The sequence below is a fragment of the Alosa pseudoharengus genome, unplaced genomic scaffold (assembly GCF_046254945.1).
Source record: "Alosa pseudoharengus isolate Yale_2024_CS ecotype anadromous, Long Island Sound unplaced genomic scaffold, YU_APseudo_1.1 YU_APseudo_1.1_scf_6, whole genome shotgun sequence".
Classification (NCBI taxonomy): domain Eukaryota; kingdom Metazoa; phylum Chordata; class Actinopteri; order Clupeiformes; family Clupeidae; genus Alosa; species Alosa pseudoharengus.
In genome coordinates, this window is record NW_027468848.1 from 28,136,949 (window position 1) to 28,158,379 (window position 21,431).

The window sequence follows — 21,431 nt, forward strand, 5'->3', positions numbered from 1 at the left end:
GGTATGACAGTTTGGAACACTTGATAAGGAGTTTGCTGGCAGATGACAGATAGGACACAAGTATGCACAAGCAGTTAAAATGCCACTGTACTGGGACTATAAATACTGTAAGACTAGTGCACATATAAGACTGGTGCACATATATACTGATTTTCATAACTTCTGTTTCTTATGTAAATATTAAGTTACCTGCAAGCAAATTTGCACACTGGTTTATTTCTGCCTTCAAATATGGTGCTTGTTGACTCCGGAAATATCTGGGGGTTCCAATATACCTGTAGACACAAACGTTTCTGAGAGTCTAAAAGTAACTCATATAAAGGGTTTGAATGATTTTAAACTGTCTAGAAGTACAAATATAAGGAGTACATACATATTCGGGACAATATGTGTTTGGATTCTTTTAACAAATCACCACAAACCAGGAGAGTTATTGTGAAAGGCTTTAATAACATTTAAAACCTTTTAACTATCCACATGTGGACAATCCAACACATGGTAGGATGAATTCAAATTGAATAAAATACAACAAAATGGAGACAGTGGAGACTGCCAAATGGCCTCTGTGGTCACATAAGTTGGGACCGCTCAGACTGTAGTGCCAAATGGCAGCGTCGGCAAGGCAACAGCAGCCCATAACTGCTGTACTGATGCGAGGAGAGCAGCATCAGAAAAGTGGCATATGACACGTAGCCGGCCAACTGTCTCCCCCACAAAACAACAAGACCTCTGAAACAAACACTAACTCATCGGTGGATCAGTGTTAAAGAAACAGTTGGCATTAAAACAAGCAGACAGGGACCGTCAAGAATGAAAATAAGTCAGCCCTCGCATTTCCCTTCTTGTGTGTGTGTGTGTGTGTGTGTGTGTTTTCTTCAGGTTCAGTCTCTCTTGGCGTTCTCAATGAAATGAGCCGGGACTAAATAAAAGTCTCCCCCCTGGAAGCCCCCCCCCCCCAACATCTAATGGTGCGCTCTAACTAGGATGACGTATCCTGGGAAAAGTTGTCCAAAACACCACAGAAGGGCATCGCCAATCAGCATAGTTCATCTCCTCCACCCCTCCACTCACCCTCACCTCCACAGACACCCCCCCCACACACAGCCTAGGCCAGGCACATACTTAGTAATGGCCATCTGTAAAATTAGGCTTCATAAAAACATGTCTGTGAGACTATATCATATATATATATAATATTTACACATAAACTTATTTTGTCTGTCTTTTAATTTTTTAATAGTAATTAGAAAAATACTAAAAAAAGGACATAGTTGAAAGGCACAACACAGTGATGGCAGCTGCTCTGCAAAGGCTCTGTAAACATTTGTTCTAGTTTGCTTGCCTTAGAGGAGGGGGCAGCTTCACCCCACAATGGCAGCACGCCATACATATAAATCTTTAAAATCTTACATTTCAACAGAGTGATAAGGCCAGAGTTTGATACATTAGAAGTGCAAGCAATCTTTGTGTACTTTTTGTCTTTATGAAGATTGGTTTGTTGCTTTCACTAAATAGACTGCCTCTCCCGTATGCAGAACTGCAGGTAGTGACCCACCATCACGTAAGTTCTCCCCTCTCATCTGATGGGCCGAGAGTGTTTCTTCACTTACACACACACACACACACACGCATGCATGTGGGCAGTCCGGTACGCCGTGGTGTTTTCGCTCAAAGATCCAAACACCTCCTCCTGAACAGGAAATTATCATTCTGATTCCTCTGCCTTAGGGTCAAAGGTCATAATGCTAAGCAACAGTTTACCAGACCCCCCCCCCCCCCCCCCCTTAGAAGGCTGGCTTTTTTTTACAGACTTATTTCATGCCAGTGTGGCCAAGCGGCAAAATTCCAAAAGCTTTGTTTTCTCTCCCTTTCTCCCTCTCTGGAATGTGCCTTGCAATCAGGGGATGGAAGTGTTCACCAAGTCCTCATGGTTCCGTCCATTGTATTGCTGAGGAAAGAATGGAGCTAGCTGGCTAACATGCTTGCTCTCTCTCTCTCTCGCCTTAGCTGGCTGGGTTTTAATACAAACATGGAGTGGTCCACGAGGTCCATCCCTGGACGTTCAACAGCAGCAAGATGTCACAAGGTCACAGATAGAGGTGGGCGTGAGGGTTAGGGGGTGTTGCAGGAGGAGTGTGCTGGGGGGGGGGGATCTCATCCGGTGGCCTTAAGCCTTGTCGTACATGTGCAGGGCGTCCTCCAGCTTGCTGGTAATCTTCTGGAAGAAGCCGATCTGCTCGCGCAGGTAGTGCTGCATCTGGGCCTTGAAGTCGCGCACGCGGATGTGGTGGAAGTGCTGGATCTCGGCCATGGTGGCGAAGGAGATGATGTTGCAGCGGTCCCGCACGCCCTCCGCCTGCGCCCCCTCCATCTTGCCCTCCTCCACGTGTTTCTGGCTGTCCTTCACCTTCGTCAGCGCACCTGAGTGGACGGCCGGGGAGAGAGGGAGAGGGACAGAGAGGGAGAGGGGAAGGAAATGAGAGAAAAAAGGGAAACTTGGTTAGAAATGTCAGACAGAAAGTGCTCCAGAAAGAGTTCTTCAAACTTCCTATTTCGTGTCTGTTATAAAGCTTTGGAATCCCTTCACTTAATTGTGAACCCAGTTAGTTGACTCTGAACCCAGCTCAGCGTGGATCTGGTATTTGGATTTTCAGACATGCACCCATTTCACAGACCCAGTTTTCCTAAAAGAGACGTACAAGACAGTGAAGGGAGGTCTTCTATAAGCAGTGGTGCTCCATGCCTGCTGTAAACATGCTCCGTGTCTGTCTGTCATCCATGGTATGGATGGAAAAAGGACAAAACGCATATGGTCTGTGGAGCAAAAACATCTCTTAAATGTACACAACTGCTCACTGACATCTATAAGGGACAAATACCGGAAATGCCCAAATACAGAAGGTGCTGTGTCCACACACGACTGCATGTCAGGCCTCTCTTGTGAAGCCCTCTCCCCCTGTTAGCAAAACTGGGAGTAAGTGCAGACTCGTGGGCTGAGTCGAGTGTGTCACAGGGCTCAGAGGTGTTTGTAAGTGGAGAGCAGTTTGCCTCACGAGCGTAGCGGAAGGACTGGTCTGATGGCTTCAAGAGGGTCGCGTTGGCTCTCCCCTGACCTCTCCTCTCTCCCTCAGATGAATACACCCGCACAGGAGCACTGTGAGTGGTTTCATTAGAATCACTTTGCGTGACCTTGGAGAGTTAGGATGGAAATACTTCTCGCTGACTCTGTGGCATGCAGTATGTTTGCATGCTATATTTACTTATACTCGGCGACACTTTTATCCAAAGCGACTACAATTATTACAAGGGCCATCCTCCCCTGAGCAACTCGGGGTTAAGTGCCTTACTCAAGGGGGCACAAGGGTGGAGGCTGGGAATTCAACCCACAACTTTTCCTCTTGACTATTGCATGCTAGCCCAGCTCCTAAGCCACTACACTACTACTGTTAAATGAACACAGCTAAGTGGATTTGCAGATCTTAGCTGAGGTGCTTGTTTAAAGAGAACAACACACACAAACACACACACACAAATAGGAAGACATTTTGTATCTGTTAAAGCGGAGTTGGCATCTGGACAGGATGGCGATGCGTGCTATCTTGAGTGTCTGGGTCACTCCACACGGAGGTGCCAAGCCACATGTCAGACAGACGAGAAATCATTGTTTAGTTAAAGAGCCAGATTCACACGCTGATGTTTATCTGTTATGTTGCATCAATAGCAGTAGCTAAATGTTGCGTCATTGGCGGACTGGGACATTCAGAGATATTTCATTCATTCAATTTTTTTCAGGAGTACTTTAACCAACAGTGGGCAAACTCTCATCATCATCCAGTCAGAACACATGGAACCAGTTATGTGGTTGCTCAGAAGCACCTTGCTCAAAAGGTTGCCCTCTGTATCATCACCTTTAGAGTTTTCGGACTGGATATAACACCTTGACAGTTTTGCAGCATGCACTGTGAGAATGACAACTTCCTGTGGCCCCACAATTTCACACCTCCACCCATGTGAATGCTGACAGAATGAGCTGTGAGGGTCTTGCAGACAGCAGCATCAACAGTTGTGCCGATTGCTTCTCTCCCTTTATCTCACTTGCTCTCCCCTCAAAAAAGGAAAACACTGTGAACAGCATGACCACAACTAGACTTGCGTCCTTATGTTTCATGCACTTCTACGGGCATCTAACCCAGGGACACTCCAGTATCTGACACTGATTCTTCCCAGCTAGACATAAAAGTCAAGCTACAGTCGTGCAGGCATTGGATGGGTTTGTGGATGAGATTTCTGCCGACTGCAGTGTAATGCATCAAACTGTGCTGTGTTCACCCAGGCCAGCAGGAGAGCCAGGTTAGAACCCCTTACAGTGCGACCCCAGAGTCTCACGCACAACACACACACGCTATACAGCAACTCAGCCCACACACTCCTCCTGTGCTGTCCACACTACAGCAAATAAGGCATGCGGGCATAACACGGCAGGCGCCCTCCCTCTCTCTCTCTCACACTCACACACACACACACACACACACACACACACACACACACACACACACACACACACACACACACACACACACACACACACACACACACACACACACACACACACACACACACACACACACACACACACACACACACACACACACACACACACACACACACACACACACACACACACACACACACAGAGAGAGGGTAGGAAGCAGCGAGCTCCACTCCAGTGAGATGGCCCACTAATTGGAACGCTGCAATGGATCAGAGATGAGAAGAGGAGGAGGAAAGGAGAGGAGGAGGGGAGGAGAGGAAAGGAAGAGAGATCTGTGGAGTGGGCCATGATGATGAATAGAAGGGGAATCGGAGCGACACCCTGTGCTGTCCTCCAGCTGGAGGCAGATTACTTTGAGGTCAGGGGAGGACAGCAGAGAATGTGTGTGTGTGTGTGTGTGTGTGTGTGAGTATGTGTGTCCACTTTGTGTGCATGCATGACTGAGTGTAAACATATTTTTGTATGCGTTTGTGTGAGTGTGTGTATTTGTGTTTGAGTGTGTGTGTCCACATTGTGTGCGTGCAAGTGTGTGTGTAAACATATCTTTGTATGTGTTAAGTGTGTGTGTATGTGGTGAAATGCGTTTGTGCCTGTGTTTGAGTGTAACTATCAACATTGTGTGCGTGCACATGTTTGTGTAAGATGTGTATTTTGTGTATGTTTGTGTAAGTGTGTAAGAGTGTGTGTAAGAGTGTGTGTGTGTGTGTGTGTGTGTGTGTGTGTGTGTGTGTGCGCGTGTGTGTGTGTGTGTGTGTGTGTGTGTGTGTGTGTGTGTGTGTGTGTGTGTGTGTGTGTGTGTGTGTGTGTGTGGTTAAACATGCAGGAGGGAGGGCAGACAGGATGTGTTCCAGCTGGGCAAATTTCTTTGTCTGTCTATGGTGTGTCCGCCTACACCCTGCATGCAGCCTAAGCCCACAAGACAAGTCGGAAAGCGCGCATGTGTGTGTGTGTATGTGTGTGTGTGTGTGTGTGTGTGTGTGTGTGTGTTTACATGTAGTAAATAAGAGTAAATAAGAGTATAAGTAGAGAGCTAGTGGATAAATAGAGTAGGCTTAACTTAACTCATTTTGCCAGACATGATTACTCAGTGTGGCTCCTCTGCAGCCTACACACTGCAGTGCTGCACTTCCCTACGCTTGTCTACCCTAGACATCTTAAGTAGGAACTAGGAAGTGAGGTCGTAAGTGGTACGCAAGTCACGTAAAAACTACTCACAGGAGAGCACGGTGGAACAGATGGCAAGTGACATATACACCAGACGGCCTCTTTTTTTAGCCCACGTTAGATGATAAGAGCGAGATGTTCAGTGCAGAGTTTATATCAGTGCTGACTGCTGTCTAATGGAAAGGAAGTCTTTTTGCCACAAATCAGTCAAAGGATCTTAAAGTCAAGTCTGCAACAGGTTGAATGTGAGCGCACTCAAGCCCTCAAGTATCTTCCCTTCATTTCAATGGTAAAGGAAATATGTTATTCTGGACTTCAGTGTCTGTTCACAGCTGAGGGTGATAAATCAGATCATAGGCAAGCCAAATGAACATAGGTCCAGTAAGGGAGTAAGAGTAGTTCATCCTACTGCATTTAGGGTACACACACACACACACACACACACACACACACACACACACACACACACACACACACACACACACACACACACACACACACACACACACACAAACACACACAAACACACACACAGTCCTAATGCCGCATACATATTGGCAGCAATACACTTGTAGCCTGTTGCTTCAAAGTCAAAATGACTTTAGCGTTGTTGTGCAATGTTTTCACATCAGCAGTGGCTATTCTGCCTGGGATGGCTGAATTCCATTAACATTCCATGGTCTCTCGTTTCTCTCCTCTCGCAGTCTGAATGGGCCTTAACTCAGCACTCACGGGCAACTCCTCAGAGAGCACAGACAGAGCTTGAGCACACTATGAACGCCAGTAAATCCAAAACCTGCCAGCCCTTATACGCGCTGCACTGATTTTCTGCAGTTACAAGTGCCGTTGAAGGAGCTCTCCTAGCCCACTACAGCACAGCGCAGCACTTCACCTCACCTCAGTCAGTGGACAGCCATCAGAGGCTCCTGAGGTGATGTCAGTATCAAGGCTTGCAACAGACCAATAGGCCTATAGACCTGGCCTGTATGGCAGTAATAGATGCCCAAAAGAGAAACCCTACAAGCAACCTCAATTCAACTCCATTCTCTCTTGCAGAGGGAGCTGCTCTAATGCATAGGGAAGTGTGTGTGTGTGTGAGTGTGTGAGTGAGTGTGTGTATGTGTGTAGGCCTGTCACGATAACAAATTTTGCTGGACGATAAATTGTCTCAGAAATTATTGCGATAAGCGATAATATTGTCGTTCTGAGAATTTTCCTCGGGAAGAGGAAGACGGCCCACTTGTTGTTGTTTTTTTCCCCAACTGGGAAAACTGCAGCGGATGATTGTGTTTTAGATGCATATGCATGTTTGTTGTGTTGCCGCTTTTAATTGCGACTGTTTTCCAACAAATGCGACACCGACTCGCACACGTTCAGTGGTTCACCACGGGCATTCGGTTTAAATCCGAAATGCTCCCACACTGCAGCTGTCGCGTTTGGCTTAGATACCAATTCCATCTTTTTTGTCTTTATTAGGCGTAGCCTATTCGAACTCGCAACTAGCTTTCTCTCTGCCTAGTGCCTACCGGTATACTTCTCACGCGGCTCTTTAGCTGCACTCTGTGGTAGGCTACGCCAGTAGTCCCGCCTCCCCACACACCATGCGACTGACAAGTGACTGACATGAGGGTTCACTCATCGTTACTCTAAGGACCCGAGAGAGAGAGGGAGAGAGAGAGACGAGGAAAACAAACAAGCATGCAAATGGCATTTATCGCGGCCAGAAAAATTATCGAGCTAATTTTAATTATCATGCGATTAATTGATTTATTGAATATCGCGACAGGCCTATGTGTGTGTGTGTGAGTCTATGTATGTTTGTGTGTGTGTGTGTGTGTGTGTGTGTGTGTGTGTGTGTGTGAGTCTATGTATGTTTGTGTGTGTGTGTGTGTGTGTGTGTGTGTGTGTGTGAGTCTATGTATGTTTGTGTGTGTGTGTGTGTGTGTGTGAGTCTATGTATGTTTGTGTGTGTGTGTGTGTGTGTGTGTGTGTCAATGACCGATGACTTATGAGTCAGTGTGTTGGTGTTCACTTAGAAGCCCGTGTGTTTGCTCAAGGTTGGTGGTGGTGGTGTGTCATTCTCTCAGAACGGGGGCAATCCAGGAAGTGTGACGGCAGACTGACAAACGGTTGCTCTGCTCTACAGGGACTCTGGAAAATGCATCGTGAATCTGAATTGGGGTGATGGCCAAAGAGACATTCGCAAACATATGGGCTTCTGAGTGAACACCAACACACTGACTCATAAGTCATCGGTCATACACACACACACACACACACACACACACACACACACACACACACACACACAGACACACACACACAGAGAATGACACTGAGAGCTCTTCTACATAGTGTGTCTTTCTTTTTGCATTACTGGTCCTCTCTAACCCAATCTGTCTCCATTTAATTTAAGTATTCTCTCCATGAATGATACATCAGCAGACCAGCCTTGGCCGTATGTTCCCTGTGCTACTTCGCAGTGTGTGAGAGCAACAACGGCCTCTCCTCTACAAGCAGCTGACACTCAGACTAATATAGGAACCAACCACTTCCAGTTATCTGCTGGCTTGGTTAGTGTCTAACCAATCACAGATGGGAAGATTCACTGCCGTGGAAGCTTCCAGAAACGCAGACAGACATTCTCGAGGTTGATCCATCCAGCCTCCGCCCATCCCATCCTTCCTCTCATCCTCTCCCTCCAAAAATCTGCACATGAGTTTGCCTCCTGGCTACGTCGTGCTGCTCTTCGCTGTAGCAGAGTAACCCAGATCCATGCAACTCACAGAGGCTGAGACTGAGCACAGCTCCACTAGTTAGCCTATGTGTGTGTGTGTGTGTGTATATATGTGTGTGTGTGTGTGTGTGTGTGTGTGTGTGTGTGTGTGTGTGTGTATATATGTGTGTGTGTGTGTGTATATATGTGTGTGTGTGTGTGTGTGTGTGTGTGTGTGTGTGTGTGTGTGTGTGTGTGTGTGTGTGTATATGTGTGTTCTCAACACAGGTGCATGGAGACGCTTATGTCACTTCATGAGGAAAACATTTGCACCATAAAAAAGGGGCTGCCCTGCAAAAGGTGCGTAAGTGTGTGTGCATATGTGAGAGAGAGAGAGAGAGAGAGAGAGAGAGAGAGAGAGAGAGAATGATAGAAAGAGAGAGAGAGAGTGTGTGTAGGTGCATCTTTCATGAGGAAAATATTGTCACCATAGAAACAGGTGCTGCCATGCATAAGGGGTGTGTGTGCGTGCATGCTTATGTGTGTGGACAACTCGAGCGGATATGTTGGACAAAGAGGCTGACCTTTCGTCTACATACACGGGCAGCTCCTACTAGTCCCACATGTGTTGCTGGGGCCTTGCATGCAAACACAGCAACAGACCTGCCAACCACCGAACTCCAAAAACTGTGCTCAATATCTATTGAGCAAACGTCTCCCAGGAACTGACCATGTGTTCTAATCGGGTATGTGATAGCCGGACTTCCTGAATTACCTTCCAACTCACTTGGTCGGCAGACATCTAGATTCAGTGTGGGTATTTTACAAGAAGCACTTCTACTGCCAGAGAAAAAAGGAGAAAACAAAAGAATCACTGCCAGTTAAACACCAAAGTAAAGTGACTATTTCAGATTAAGAATGACATTTAAATGACGGAGCAGGACACAAGGAGAAGCAGACTAGGGAGACAGAAAAGGATACAGTGAGGAAAAACTAAATCAGGTTTCGCTAAGGCCTTGCAATGCAATTCTTTTGCCATGCCAATAAAGCTTATTGAATTGAATTGGATTGAGAGAGAGAGAGAGAGAGAGAGAGAGAGAGAGAGAGAGAGAGAGAGAGAGAGAGAGAGAGAGAGAGAGAGAGAGAGAGAGAGAGAGATCATGCCTGAATGATTCACTAGCACTAGTTTCTACTTTGCGCATTACATAACCCTCATTACACAACAGCCTGTGACCCAGCTACGGTAAACTCTCCGACTTGCCTGTACCACCCCCCCCCCCCCCCCAACAGAACACCCAGGAGGACCACCGAGAGGCCTGCGAGACCTGCCAGAGCCATGGCTCCAGACTCAGTGTTAACAGAACACACTCATTTTCATGCACGCTGTTCAGCTGATGGAAAATGCCTCACAGAACAATTAAGACAACATAGCTCCCAGTTCAAAATAGAAAAACAAAAATTGGACGCTCTCCAAAATCGCTTTCTTTTTTGCTAATTTATTTTCACATAGCAGCAGGGGTGACAAACATTTCGGCCTTGTGGGTTCAAAATAACCTAGGAACCAGAAACAAGTGGTTGTGGGAAAATCTTACACCTGGCACCTTCTTTTAGAAGACAACAGGAACACCTCAGGGTCTCGTTCCCCCTCCTAACCATCTGGTTGAGTTTCATTAGAGAACTCCGATGGATTTTTCAGATTGCTGTTTCAGAATTCCAATTTAGAACCAATGGAAAAATAAGTATTGTGGTTCTGCTGATGGTCATGATGTGTTGTAAGTTTGCAGGTATGAACTTTCACCGGCACTCCAGAGAGACGGAGATGCTGGGCTTGAAGTGAAGCCGGGGGAGTGTATCGACTCTCTTTGCCTTGACGAAGGCCCAGAGTATCTCAGCAGAGTCCAGACACAGCGAGTGGAAGAGAGAGTGGTGTGTGGTCATGAGCGGTGGGGGTGGAAAGCTGGTTTTCCGCCCTAAAAAAGCCTGACTAAAGCATGTAGGCTAAAGTATCAGTGGTCAAATCAAAATATGCCTGGTGTTCAAACACATTAGCTCCTCATATTTCTGCAAGAATTCTAATTCAGTGAAAAACAAAACAAAACAAAAAAAAACACCCACCGACAGCCCAGAGGTATTTCTCAGAACGACAGCTCTTTCCCCTTCTCTTTGTACTGCACGTCAGACAAACATTATTGCAGTCTGCCTGGAGCAGTGTGTAATTATCTGCCCTAACTGCTCTCCTGCTTCCACACTAATGGTTAATGGAAGCCTGGGCAGACCCAATCAATAGCCAGTGTGAGTGTATGCGCACATGCAGTGGATATGAGAGGCTAAGGAGCTGTGTTTCAGGCATCTTTTGCTGTCTGCATGACCTTGGTGGCTAACAACTCTGTAGTACTCTGGCATAGGCTAAATAAAACAAGTACAGTCGGCGACAAGAGTTTTAGACCCGGCTGACTTAGAATAGAACCATGAAGTACACTGAAAATGTATTGAGGTTTCTGCTTTAAGCATGCGATATGTGTGCAACTGTCTTGTGGTCCACAGAAAGTGGGCAAGCAAAATGTGTGATGAGACAAACAAAGATGCTTCTGATCTGTGGGTGCTAGTGTTGCACGGTGTATCGATACTAAAAAGATATCGCGATGCCTTCACGCAAAAAACGATACGATTTCAGAAGTTTTTAGAATCGATCCTTTATTAAAATAATAACGTTCTGTGTCAACTGCTGCTCCCACTGCTCCTTGCACGCATCTAGGCAAGTGGGCGTGTCAAGCAGGCAGCTCTGAGTGAGTGAGTGCGCAGCCAACGTCAACATAGTTCGTTGCCGACAGTTCTAGGCCTTGTGGATAAAACAAAAGGTGTGCTATTTCTATTTCGGATACATCGCGTGAAGGCAAGCCATCAGGTACACAAAGTCATTTAAAAGCAGTAGGCTACGCATGGAACTTGGCTAAACACCTCGCAGATATATCCCAACATTTTTAAAGAGTTCAAAGAACGACAGGTTAACGAATATGCTATAGAAAACACGACTACATGGTTAGTGCCAAGTTCTTCTCTTATGTTTTAGTCTAGCCTAAGTGAAACGAGTATGGTTCTCTGGGATAAAGCGAACCTTCCTTCATCAATGAATTTTGACGAGACAGAGCTGTAATCATTTTGACAAGACATAACGAGCTGTAATCAAGGGTGCTAACGCGATGAAAGCGCAATGTTCACGCCAGAATAACATTACCATAACTTGTAAACGATCTATTTCATGTTCGGTCAGTAGCAGCCTACTACTGGTAATATTTGTCATGGCATGTAGACTGCAATTTGTTCAATAATTATTGCCCAGATGTAGGATAGGCTACCCGAAATGCGCTAATAAAGCCCACAGCATAACACCACCAAAGCGTGTTGAGTCCTAATAATAATAGCGGCTTATTGTTACAGTACGTGGTAGCAAATCATGTTATCAAAGAAATAGACGTAATGTAGGAATGCACACAGATATATTGCAACAGGTAATGGTGTAGGCCTATCTGACGAAGACCTGAGTGGTTGGAACGTCGTACTTGTACACTGGGCACAAAGAAGACTATCCTCACATTTTCCCCTTTGCAACTGTCAAAGAAATCCCATGAACACGGGAAGGCCTAGGGTAGCCTATACTGTACATCAGATGGCCTAAAGATTAGGCCCCTCTGCATAGCATTCAGTGATTTACATGCAGTAATTTTAACACTGACCTTGATCTAGCCTAGTTTGGCTATTTAAAGCTACTTTATTGCCACAACACAATGTAAATGAACTATAACAAACAATAAAGGACTTAATCACACAAAGTAGGCCTACTATTTTACTGACTATAAAAAAATAATAATTATGTAGGAAGTTTAGAACCCAGAATTGACCTACACACTACAAAAGTGCACCAAATTCAACACAAATGACTCAATACACTTGGAGGAGGTATGAGTCCTTTCTTCTCCAGATATCTTAGGATTTCGCCGTAGTATCGTTTTAGTATCGAGCATCGTGATATTTATGGCAGGTATCGTATCGAAGTCATAATTTTGGTATCGTGACAACACTAGTGGGTGCAAGATGTGTAGTTTCTGCAATCATGCCAGGCAGTTTCAAGACCTCTGGTTCAGCAACATATGCTTGAGTAAGAAGTACAAGAATGTCAAAGTACAAGATATACTGAGCTGTGATGTGTCTACACTCACAGTAATCCAGTTAAATGACATAGTCAAGCTATAAAGTAGCTTGACTTAACTGTGCATGTAAACATACAAAGTGTACAAATTATTAAGAAGTAGTTTTCTTAGAAATGTCTTGTGCCCAACATTAGTCAACCTAACCTACAAAGAACAGGGGGTGGGGGTTGGGGGACCACCCTCATGAACTGATCATATCAGAGAGAAAACTGCTTTAAGGTTTCGTACACATCCGGCTCTACCGAGTTGCTACCACTACAAGCTGCACTCTGTGCTCTGCTGGAAGATCTGATGAAGTCTGGTCATTTTGTGGTTTTTCTGATGTTTGGTAAAGGGCCCAGTGAGAGGGCTGGAGGCTTGTAGGAAACAGCATTGATTAGAAACCTATTAGATGAATGAAAAATAGACTGAATGAAAAATATTGTTCTAGGTTGCGTTTCCCAAAACCATAGTTGCTAACCTGTTAGCAACTAAGTTGGTTGGCTATGGGAAATTGCATTGCAACCAACAAAGTTGCTAACTTAGTTAGCAACTATGGTTTCGGGAAACGCTCCCCTGGCTGATATGAAGGGCAACGTCCACAGATAAACTATAACAATAACGGCACCAGTATCATTGTAGCTATAGTTATCTTCATAGTTATCATTCCTGGTGTGAACATTGCAATAGTGCTGCAACAGCTTTGGTGAACAGCACGTACAAATGGCTGAAGTTGGGAGGAAGAAACAAACCACATTCTTTAAACTACACATGCATTTGGCCATGCGTGTGGATGATGCACGCTCAGTGGTTTAGCAAATGTTGCATGTCTGCGCTCTGATGGGTCAGCTGAGCAAACACATTGCCGAGGCAGAGCCTTCATATGACCAGGAGTGATTACTACAGACACAGCAGACACACAGAATGGGGCAGGAAAGAGAAACGCAAGACTGGTTAGATTTTTAGAACAGAAACATATAGCAACAAACCACATTCATACATAAATTCATACAGGCAAACAGACAAGCAGAAAGCATGCTTAGATAATTGAGCACCGAATTACTAGGGTCAGCGTGTTCTGTGGTGCAGATACTGCAAGACCACATTTCATTGTGTCTGTATAAGAGTGTTATTTCATATTTGTGTGTGTATGGGTGTTCCTGTAGGCTTGTATCTGTTTGTGTGTGTGTGTGTCTGCATGAGTGTGTTTGTGTGTATCTTCATATTTTGTCTGTCTGTGTGTGTGTCTGTGTCTCTGTCTCATAACTGTGTGTATCTGTGTGCACTGTGCAGTAACAATTGTCCTCCTCCACACAATGAAGACTGGGCTGTCTCTGATCCTTTACTGCTGCCTTTTATTAGACGCCTCCGCTTTTCCTCTTTCTTTCTTTCTTTTTTTTTTTCTCTTTCATTCTTACTTTCTTTTTATGACCTCTGCTGCGGCTCTGTGAGGCGCATTATAGTTCAGAAGGGACTGAACTGCCCGTACAGGAACAATGTTGTCTTTCTACTGCCACCACAGAATGCGTTGTTGGGATCTGTGAAGCCTTGGGAGACAGTGAGCCAGATTCAGATGCCCTGGTGCAGGTTACATTCAGCACAATAATAACTGTTTGTAACGGTCTACATAACTGACATAACTTTATAATATATAGAGCAAAACAAAACAAAAACACCAAACTGAATGGTTTCTCTCCCTCCATTAATACACAGATCCAGTAGTCGCCCTAAACTCGTGAAATATATTTAAAAGTGAATGCAAAATTTCAGGGTTGAATGCTTCATAGGTTAATTTATAGCAAAAACATTTATTTTAAAATATCAAAAACACTCTTTAGCTACCATTACCAACGCCACCCATAACATGCAGCAAACCTTGTCTTGAGGGATTACATTCCCTAAATGAATTACTTGGCGGCATAAGAGATGCACCATGCTACAGTACCGGAATTCATTAAGCAGCCGATCAATTTGATATTAGCCCCATTTATTAGAGGATCCTCCTGGAGCTGTTATCTCTGTAAGGAACTAATGAATTTCTTCAAATCCCCCAGAGGCCCTGGAAATAGCTGAGCCAGCAAAACAGGCCCATCTCTCCGACGCCTCGGTCAGCGAATCTGCCTCGACGAAAATGGTTAAGAGCCAAATACAAAACCAAATCACTCACAAGTACTTTTACTCTGTCACTTCACAGCAGATGTAACTTCAATTGACTGCCATAATCTAGCTTCAAACCACAACTTTATTGGGCCTCAGCTCAAAACCCACAGCTCTTATGGTGGCAACAACTTCCGAGTCATATTTGCTCCACACTGAAGTTACACACTTTGAGGAAATAAATGGGTATGTTCACAGGATATTCTGTTATTCCCAGCACTTTGTGTTGAGAGAGTGCACACTAAGAGCCTCAGCGTGAACCCAGCTAAGCAGAGCAAACTTGTAGTACACACCTCGGCTTTTACAGGAGATGAAAATGTTTTCATTTTCCCCGCCTCATTGCACTTAAGGCAAGTCTGTGATGACCAGTTGGCAGATTTAAAACCTCACACACAGACACACACACACACACACATTCCAAACCAACTGCTGTGGTTTGGCCGCTGTCCAGCTCTCCTCGCGGAAATGTTTACAACAGGCTAACAATCATTAGGAAAAAAATCCCACTCGCCTCCTCTTCAGGGCCCACGGGCAGCTATTTTAATACTGTAAATTCCAACCGCGTGCCTGTAGTATTGATGTAATCACAACAACAATTAATATTAAGGGATATAAAGTAACACTCTGGATAGGTATTACTAATATACTGTATAATAAGAGTGGACTAATCCTTGATTTGGTCTTTCAGAGATTAGAGGTCCATTACTGGACGCTGACCTGACCAATCAAATCCACAACACAAGGTCAGTGAGAATCCACTGTGTCACTGCACTAAGAGCTCTGGTTTCAGGGAGGTGCTGCCACTGCTAACAAGACTCCTGCTTATTCTGTGTTATCCAACCTCCTGCCCGGATGAAAACACAAGGAACTAGCTGTTGGAAACCTTCTGTAGCGTAAACAGTGCCGATTTAGGCCATGAAATACCATAAACAGAGAGAAGATACATTGTTTCAGGGAAGATAAACTGTTGGTTGTTTTTCTGTCACAAATTGTATAACAGTAACTCCCGTAATGGGGAAACCATAAAAATATTACAGAAGTCAACAGCTTCCATGGTACCCATTTAAGACACTCACACAAGTGCAAATAGTCTCTAATGACAACGGAAGTAAACTTTGAACTGAGCAACATGTACCCAGACACATGGACAGAACACATACTATCTGTGGCTGAACTTTTCTCAAAACAATCCATGATGTACCAATACAAGTTTGTGTAATTACTTGTGCAATTACTATAATGTGACACATACAATGCAATGTCAAGCTGTTTACTGAGATATTGATGGGACTTGGCAACAAGCAAGCTCTCTTTGGAAAAGCTAGAGGTGAGGCGAAACTTGCAATCTCATATCACTGTACTCATGTGCTTACAATAAAATGCAGGCTTCATATCTGAGCAGCCCAAAATAGCACAATGCAAAGACTACTGTACAAACTTAAGTCTTTCACCGTTAATTACTGCCAACACGTTGTGGCAAAGTGTGCCTTGATCATGAAGCATACTCAAATAGGGAACTTCTGGGCACTGCCTACACTCACCACGCGATATGAGTTAAAAAGCGGAGATGTGAATCTGTGCTGTGCTAAAAGTAAAAGCATGCAACAATTTGGTACTTTCTAAAATGCATTCAAATTCATTTTGATGGTAGCCTGATATGGTCTTGAGGCAGATAAATACACCTGTTCCACAGCTGTGGTCTTGTCAGTATAGATTTCTGCATGCCTTTTATGGAATTAACTCGCCAGTTTTGGACCAAAACTCCTCCCTGTTGCCTTAACTTGTTATGGCCACAAAGCCTAGGTGGAGCAGGAAGGTGAATGACCGTTGATGCTCACCCTGCAGCCCTGAGGTTTTTTTTTTCCATTACAGTAAATTGACAGAGCCCACTGCTGGGCTGATAATTAGCCAGTCGGGGAAAAACATACACGGCGCCAGTGGTGGTGACATTCCCATGTGACTTACCGGTCAGATGAACCTGAAGGTGTGTGGGTTTGTGTGTGTGTGTGTGACTCAATTCAAAGTCATTCTTATCATAAAAGGTAACAACCTACTAAGTCCTTGCTAAGAAAAAATATTTGCATTTGAATGACATTTGTATTTAATCAAGGGGAACCTGAAAGAGATTTTTTAAAGAAATGACATGCATTTACCATCAATGACATCACCCCATTCCAGAAAGTGCTTCCGCTTGTGTGAATGAAAACCAAAACTATTACAGCCTTGACTTCATCCCAACTTCCAAGCATGACAGCTGAACCTGGCTGATGTCCAGGCACCAAAGAATGTGTATGGATAAGTGTAAGACAGAGAGTAAAAAAACAAAAACAATTACCTTTCTGAACATGAATGATGTCAGGATAGTTGGCCAGGTGTCCCTGGTAGAGTGCTAACAAATCCATCACTGGGTCCACATCGAGTTTTGGCTGCTCTGCAAAGTAGTCTCCAACTGCTTCATAAGCCTCACCTGTGTAGGCAATGGCTTGGTTCAGCCCCACCGAGTATGTCTGTTGGTCAAGTTCAAACGCTTGACTCAGTGATTTAAATGACAGTCCCACTTTCTGATATTCTTTCTTGAACCCTGCTATCTGCTTGCGGGCGAACTCGTTGAGGGTGGCATTGACGTGGAGCACACTGTCGTCCATCTTTTTGGTGAACGCCTTGAAGCCATCGGCCTTGCTCTCCACCTCCTGCAGGTCCAGTGGGGCCGCCAAGGTGCTGATGGTCAGGAAGAAGTTGGCTCCCACCATCTCGTCTTTCTCAGCCTTCCGCTTCCCCTGCTTCCAGGCCTTTTCATCGGTGCAGGAGAGGAAATGCTGGAAGACGTCGCACTTGGACAGCACTGGGTGACTGGTCATGTGGTTCATCCACCATATGAGGCCTTTCCGCCTCTTGGAGATGAAGTCCTCCTCGAAGCGCCCGGTGGCCTGTTTCTCTGGGATGTGAGGGACTGAGATGACAGGGAACTTCTCCACCAGTCTGGCGTAGAGCCAGTCAAAATGCTTATATCTCCTGCTCACTTGGTTCTGTGTGTGAGTGGGGGTCAGTTTATAGGCAATGTAACTCTTCATGCCCTTGAATTTGGTTTGCTTTGTTGGGTCATCAATTGTGCAGCTAAAGGGGTAGGGGTTCTCTTGCCACTCTGGGCCATACTGTCCCATTGTTACGCATATCTTGTCTCCATCTTTCACGAAGCCAGACGCTTCCCCCAGCACGAAAGCCTCGCCTCCAGACTTCACAAACGTCGAAAACCTGTTCAGGTTTCTGCTGACGGTGGCAGAGCTCTTTGCATGCTGTGCGTTTCCTCCCCTGGACGATGTGGATAGGCTGTACGTGGAGGGTCCGTTGGCGTCAAAATCACGATAACGTCCACTGACACCACCTGGCTCATCAGCCACGGTTGAGCTGTCATCCCAGTCATCATCCCAGTCGTCGTCGCTACCCTGGCTTGCCTGATAGGTGTGCTGCTGCTGAGCTGGAGCAGATAAACTTGACAAAGCTGGGGGGGGCGGTGGAAAGTTTTCGACTTGGTTGTTGGGTTTGTAGGACGCGTCAGACCCACCTGAGGGAACGTTGGAATAACGAGAGCCTTGGTATGCATCTCCAGATGTGCTGTTGTTGTATGACGTGGCCGTGTCGCTTTTGATCATTTCTACATAGGACGCGGGGACGAGACCCCTTTCCCCTTTGCTGTTCGAGCCCTCCAACCATCCCTCAATGTCTTGTTCACTGTGCAAAAATATGATTTCATTCTCCCGCACTGATATCTCCCCAGGGTTTTCTGAATTAAAGTCATACAATGCTCTCGCTCTTACCGCTGAAGCCATGGTTAGGAGAAAGTAGAGAGCGAACGCTCCAAAACACTAAGCGCCTAGCTAGCCAGCTAACTCCCTTGGAAGGCTAGCCAGTCAACCCGTGAACACTCTACCCGCGGAACAGCAGTATGTGTCGGTACAACTGTGCAACTATTTCACTTGTAGCATAAGAAAACGGTTCCGTTTTTTTAATCAAGTGTCTTGATTATTCCCCCAATAGTGCCAGCTTACCTCCAGAGAATGTCCATATTTGAATTGCTTTAGAAATAAAACCAGAAATTACGCTTGTTTACATCCACAGACTTTCTCCTAAAGACACAACCCGCTTACACTCCCGCCCCAGTCCAGTCCAGCAGTAACTAACTCCGTCTTCAGCAACAGCGCCAAACGTATTCAGTCTGAATAATCGAGGGAGGAGCTAAGTCGAGAGAGGCTGCACAACCAGACTACACGAATCAAATGCGTTATGAGTGGGTTTGGTTGTTTTGATTGCATCGCATCCAGTCTTCTGTAATGTAGAACCGCAGACAATAAGGACATTGGTAATATCCAGTCCTAAACAGTCTGGTTTGTAATCACAGGCATGACCTCAGCTCCGCTTAGCAGATGGTCCGACATTCCAACTTGGAATGTTATCTTGTTATCTCTCCTTTCTCAAGTCCCCATAGGGGTCTACCTATCTAGGCAACTCATCTCGTTTTCCTCACAAGTGTTTGAACTCGGTCAGTATGACCAGCGGCTTAATGAACTAATATGCAGGGATGTGTTCATGTTATAGGCTAACCCATTAAATAATAGGCTAATAATAATAATTTAAAAAAGTCACTTTGCCTGTGTAGGCCTACTCTTGGTCTTACTTAAAATGTGAAAAGCCTATGCCTATATTAGCCTACCCCAGTATCACATAATAGCACCTTAAATAATAGCTTTAGCTTATGAGCGCATCAGTCTGCGTATAGCCTACATTTCAGAAAGGATGCCAGCCATGTATTCCAGGGGGGGACAGTTAAGCCTAACTAAGTAGCCTAGGCTACATGTACTTGATTACTGTACTTAAGTATGATTTTTGAGTATCTACACGTATTTGAATAGGACTATTCATATTTTTGGAAACTTGTGACTTTTAGCCTAGTCCACTAATGACAAATACTGTAGGCCCTACATTTGACTCCACTACATTTGAAATATGAGCATTAAGTAGGCCTAATCATTACTTTTAAGCACATTTGAATTCTTTAAATGCAATCCAAAGGATGTATACCCTATTAATGACCAAAGACACATTACATTATAATACAGTAAAAAGGAAAAATACTTTTGAATCTGTAAACTTAAGTAAAAATCTGACTTAGCAAATATCACTTGTATTGGAGTAATATTTGACAAGGTGTATCTACTTTCACTTAAGTTAAGGAATTGTGTGTGCATTCCTTTATCAGGTTAATAGCTGTTCCCTAACATTTATCATTTCCAAGATCAAAAGAGGGTTTTTTCCTAATCTGATAGGTTGGCCACATGGTCTACATGTTTTTGGCAGTTAAAACTGAGACAATAAACAGGGTTTTTAATGTTGCTGTTTTTCTAACTGTATTTATAATGTCAGCACTAAAAATAACAAACCACATCAGTCTATTCTAAACAAGGAACCATTTAGCCTAGTTAAAGGACAATAGATAGAAGGTTGATTAGAAATTATTTATTTGGTACCCCACCTGTTATACTAAGGCCTGTGAAATAAACATTGCAAAATCACACGTAAAATATGAAACACTGGTGAAATTAAACAGAAATCATCATGCACTTTCCCCAATTCTTTGCTCACTTTCCCCAATTCTTTGCTCACACCCACACAGAGTAATCCACACTGTGATAATCATGTCCATACAGACATGTGAAAGGTTCACATCCACCATCTCCAATCACTCCCTTTCTCACTTCACGGCTCTTGCTCTTTGGTCTCCACCACAAGAATCCCATCGTAACACAAAAGAGCCCTCAGCTCTGCCGCCTGAAGCCCCTCTGGCAGAGGGTACTGCCGCGTGAAGCTGCGGGCGATGAAGCCGTGCTCGTCCATCCTGTTCCCATGCTGCCCCTTGATCAGCAGCCAGCCCTCAAACACCTGGATCATGATGTCCTCTGGCTTGAATTGGGTCACGTCCAGCAGCACCTGAAAGACAGGCTCCACAGGCAGCCAGTGGGGGCTGCGGCCGTCGCCACCCGATGCCTCTGCTCCGGACCTCGGCTTGATACCTTTGAAGGTGGGCCCCGGCAAGGCGAACAGACTGTGGTCCTCCGTGAGGTTGTCTGGGTCTCTCCCTTCAAAATGAGATCCATAGCGTACAGGGCAGGTCGCCCAGTGCTTGATGGTGACTCCCTCCATGGCAGCCCCTCTCTCTCGCTCTGTGTGTGTGGGACCCTGTGTCACTGCGGTCCGAGCCAGCTAAAATAAACAAGGAGGTCTAAAAAAAGGTCAGCCTGTGATAATGTTTCTCTTGCAGGGGAGGGGAAGTGGTGGGTGGCAAGGTGATTTTGGTCATGGGACGGGGGAGTGGGTCCTTTTTTTAGAGCTGGCAAAGATAAAGTTGCTTGGGGGGTGGGGGATCTTTTAACCTTCTAAATTAATTCTCTTCTAAATGCTGGTGGTGGTGGTGAATGGTTGGGGCTGGGGGGATGGGTCAGATATTAAGATGTAGTACAATAACATGACCGGGTGTGCTCTCACTGTAGGGTCAACAATAGACTACTAAACCACAAAGTCAGTGGACGACAAATCAAAACAAAACAAGAGACAGTCTTCATTTTACAATCTTCCATCACAATCAGATTAGCAGAAATCTATT

The 21,431-nt window shown here is 45.0% G+C and overlaps 2 protein-coding genes across 2 annotated transcripts; both read right to left on the reverse strand.

The window, feature by feature from the left end:
- Nucleotides 1-397: 397 nt before the first annotated feature.
- snx18a (sorting nexin 18a) lies at nt 398-18,996 on the reverse strand. The gene is made up of 2 exons (XM_076271431.1): nt 17,112-18,996; nt 398-2,421 (listed from the first exon to the last, which is right to left on the reverse strand). The coding sequence occupies exons 1-2, from the start codon at nt 18,601-18,603 to the stop codon at nt 2,168-2,170; spliced, it is 1,746 nt and encodes a 581-aa protein (XP_076127546.1). The 5' UTR covers nt 18,604-18,996; the 3' UTR covers nt 398-2,167.
- Nucleotides 18,997-20,303: 1,307 nt separating this feature from the next.
- On the reverse strand, nt 20,304-21,006 carry hspb3 (heat shock protein, alpha-crystallin-related, b3). Its single transcript, XM_076270335.1, has one exon. The coding sequence runs from the start codon at nt 20,969-20,971 to the stop codon at nt 20,528-20,530; it is 444 nt and encodes a 147-aa protein (XP_076126450.1). The 5' UTR covers nt 20,972-21,006; the 3' UTR covers nt 20,304-20,527.
- Nucleotides 21,007-21,431: the final 425 nt, after the last annotated feature.

Coding starts and splice junctions, on each gene's coding strand:
- snx18a (XM_076271431.1), bottom strand. CDS start 18,603: ATGGCTTCAGCGGTAAGAGCGAGAGCATTGTATGACTTTAATTCAGAA. Junction 2,422..17,111: donor CATCATTCATGTTCAGAAAG/GTAATTGTTTTT, acceptor CCGTCCACTCAG/GTGCGCTGACGAAGGTGAAG.
- hspb3 (XM_076270335.1), bottom strand. CDS start 20,971: ATGGAGGGAGTCACCATCAAGCACTGGGCGACCTGCCCTGTACGCTAT.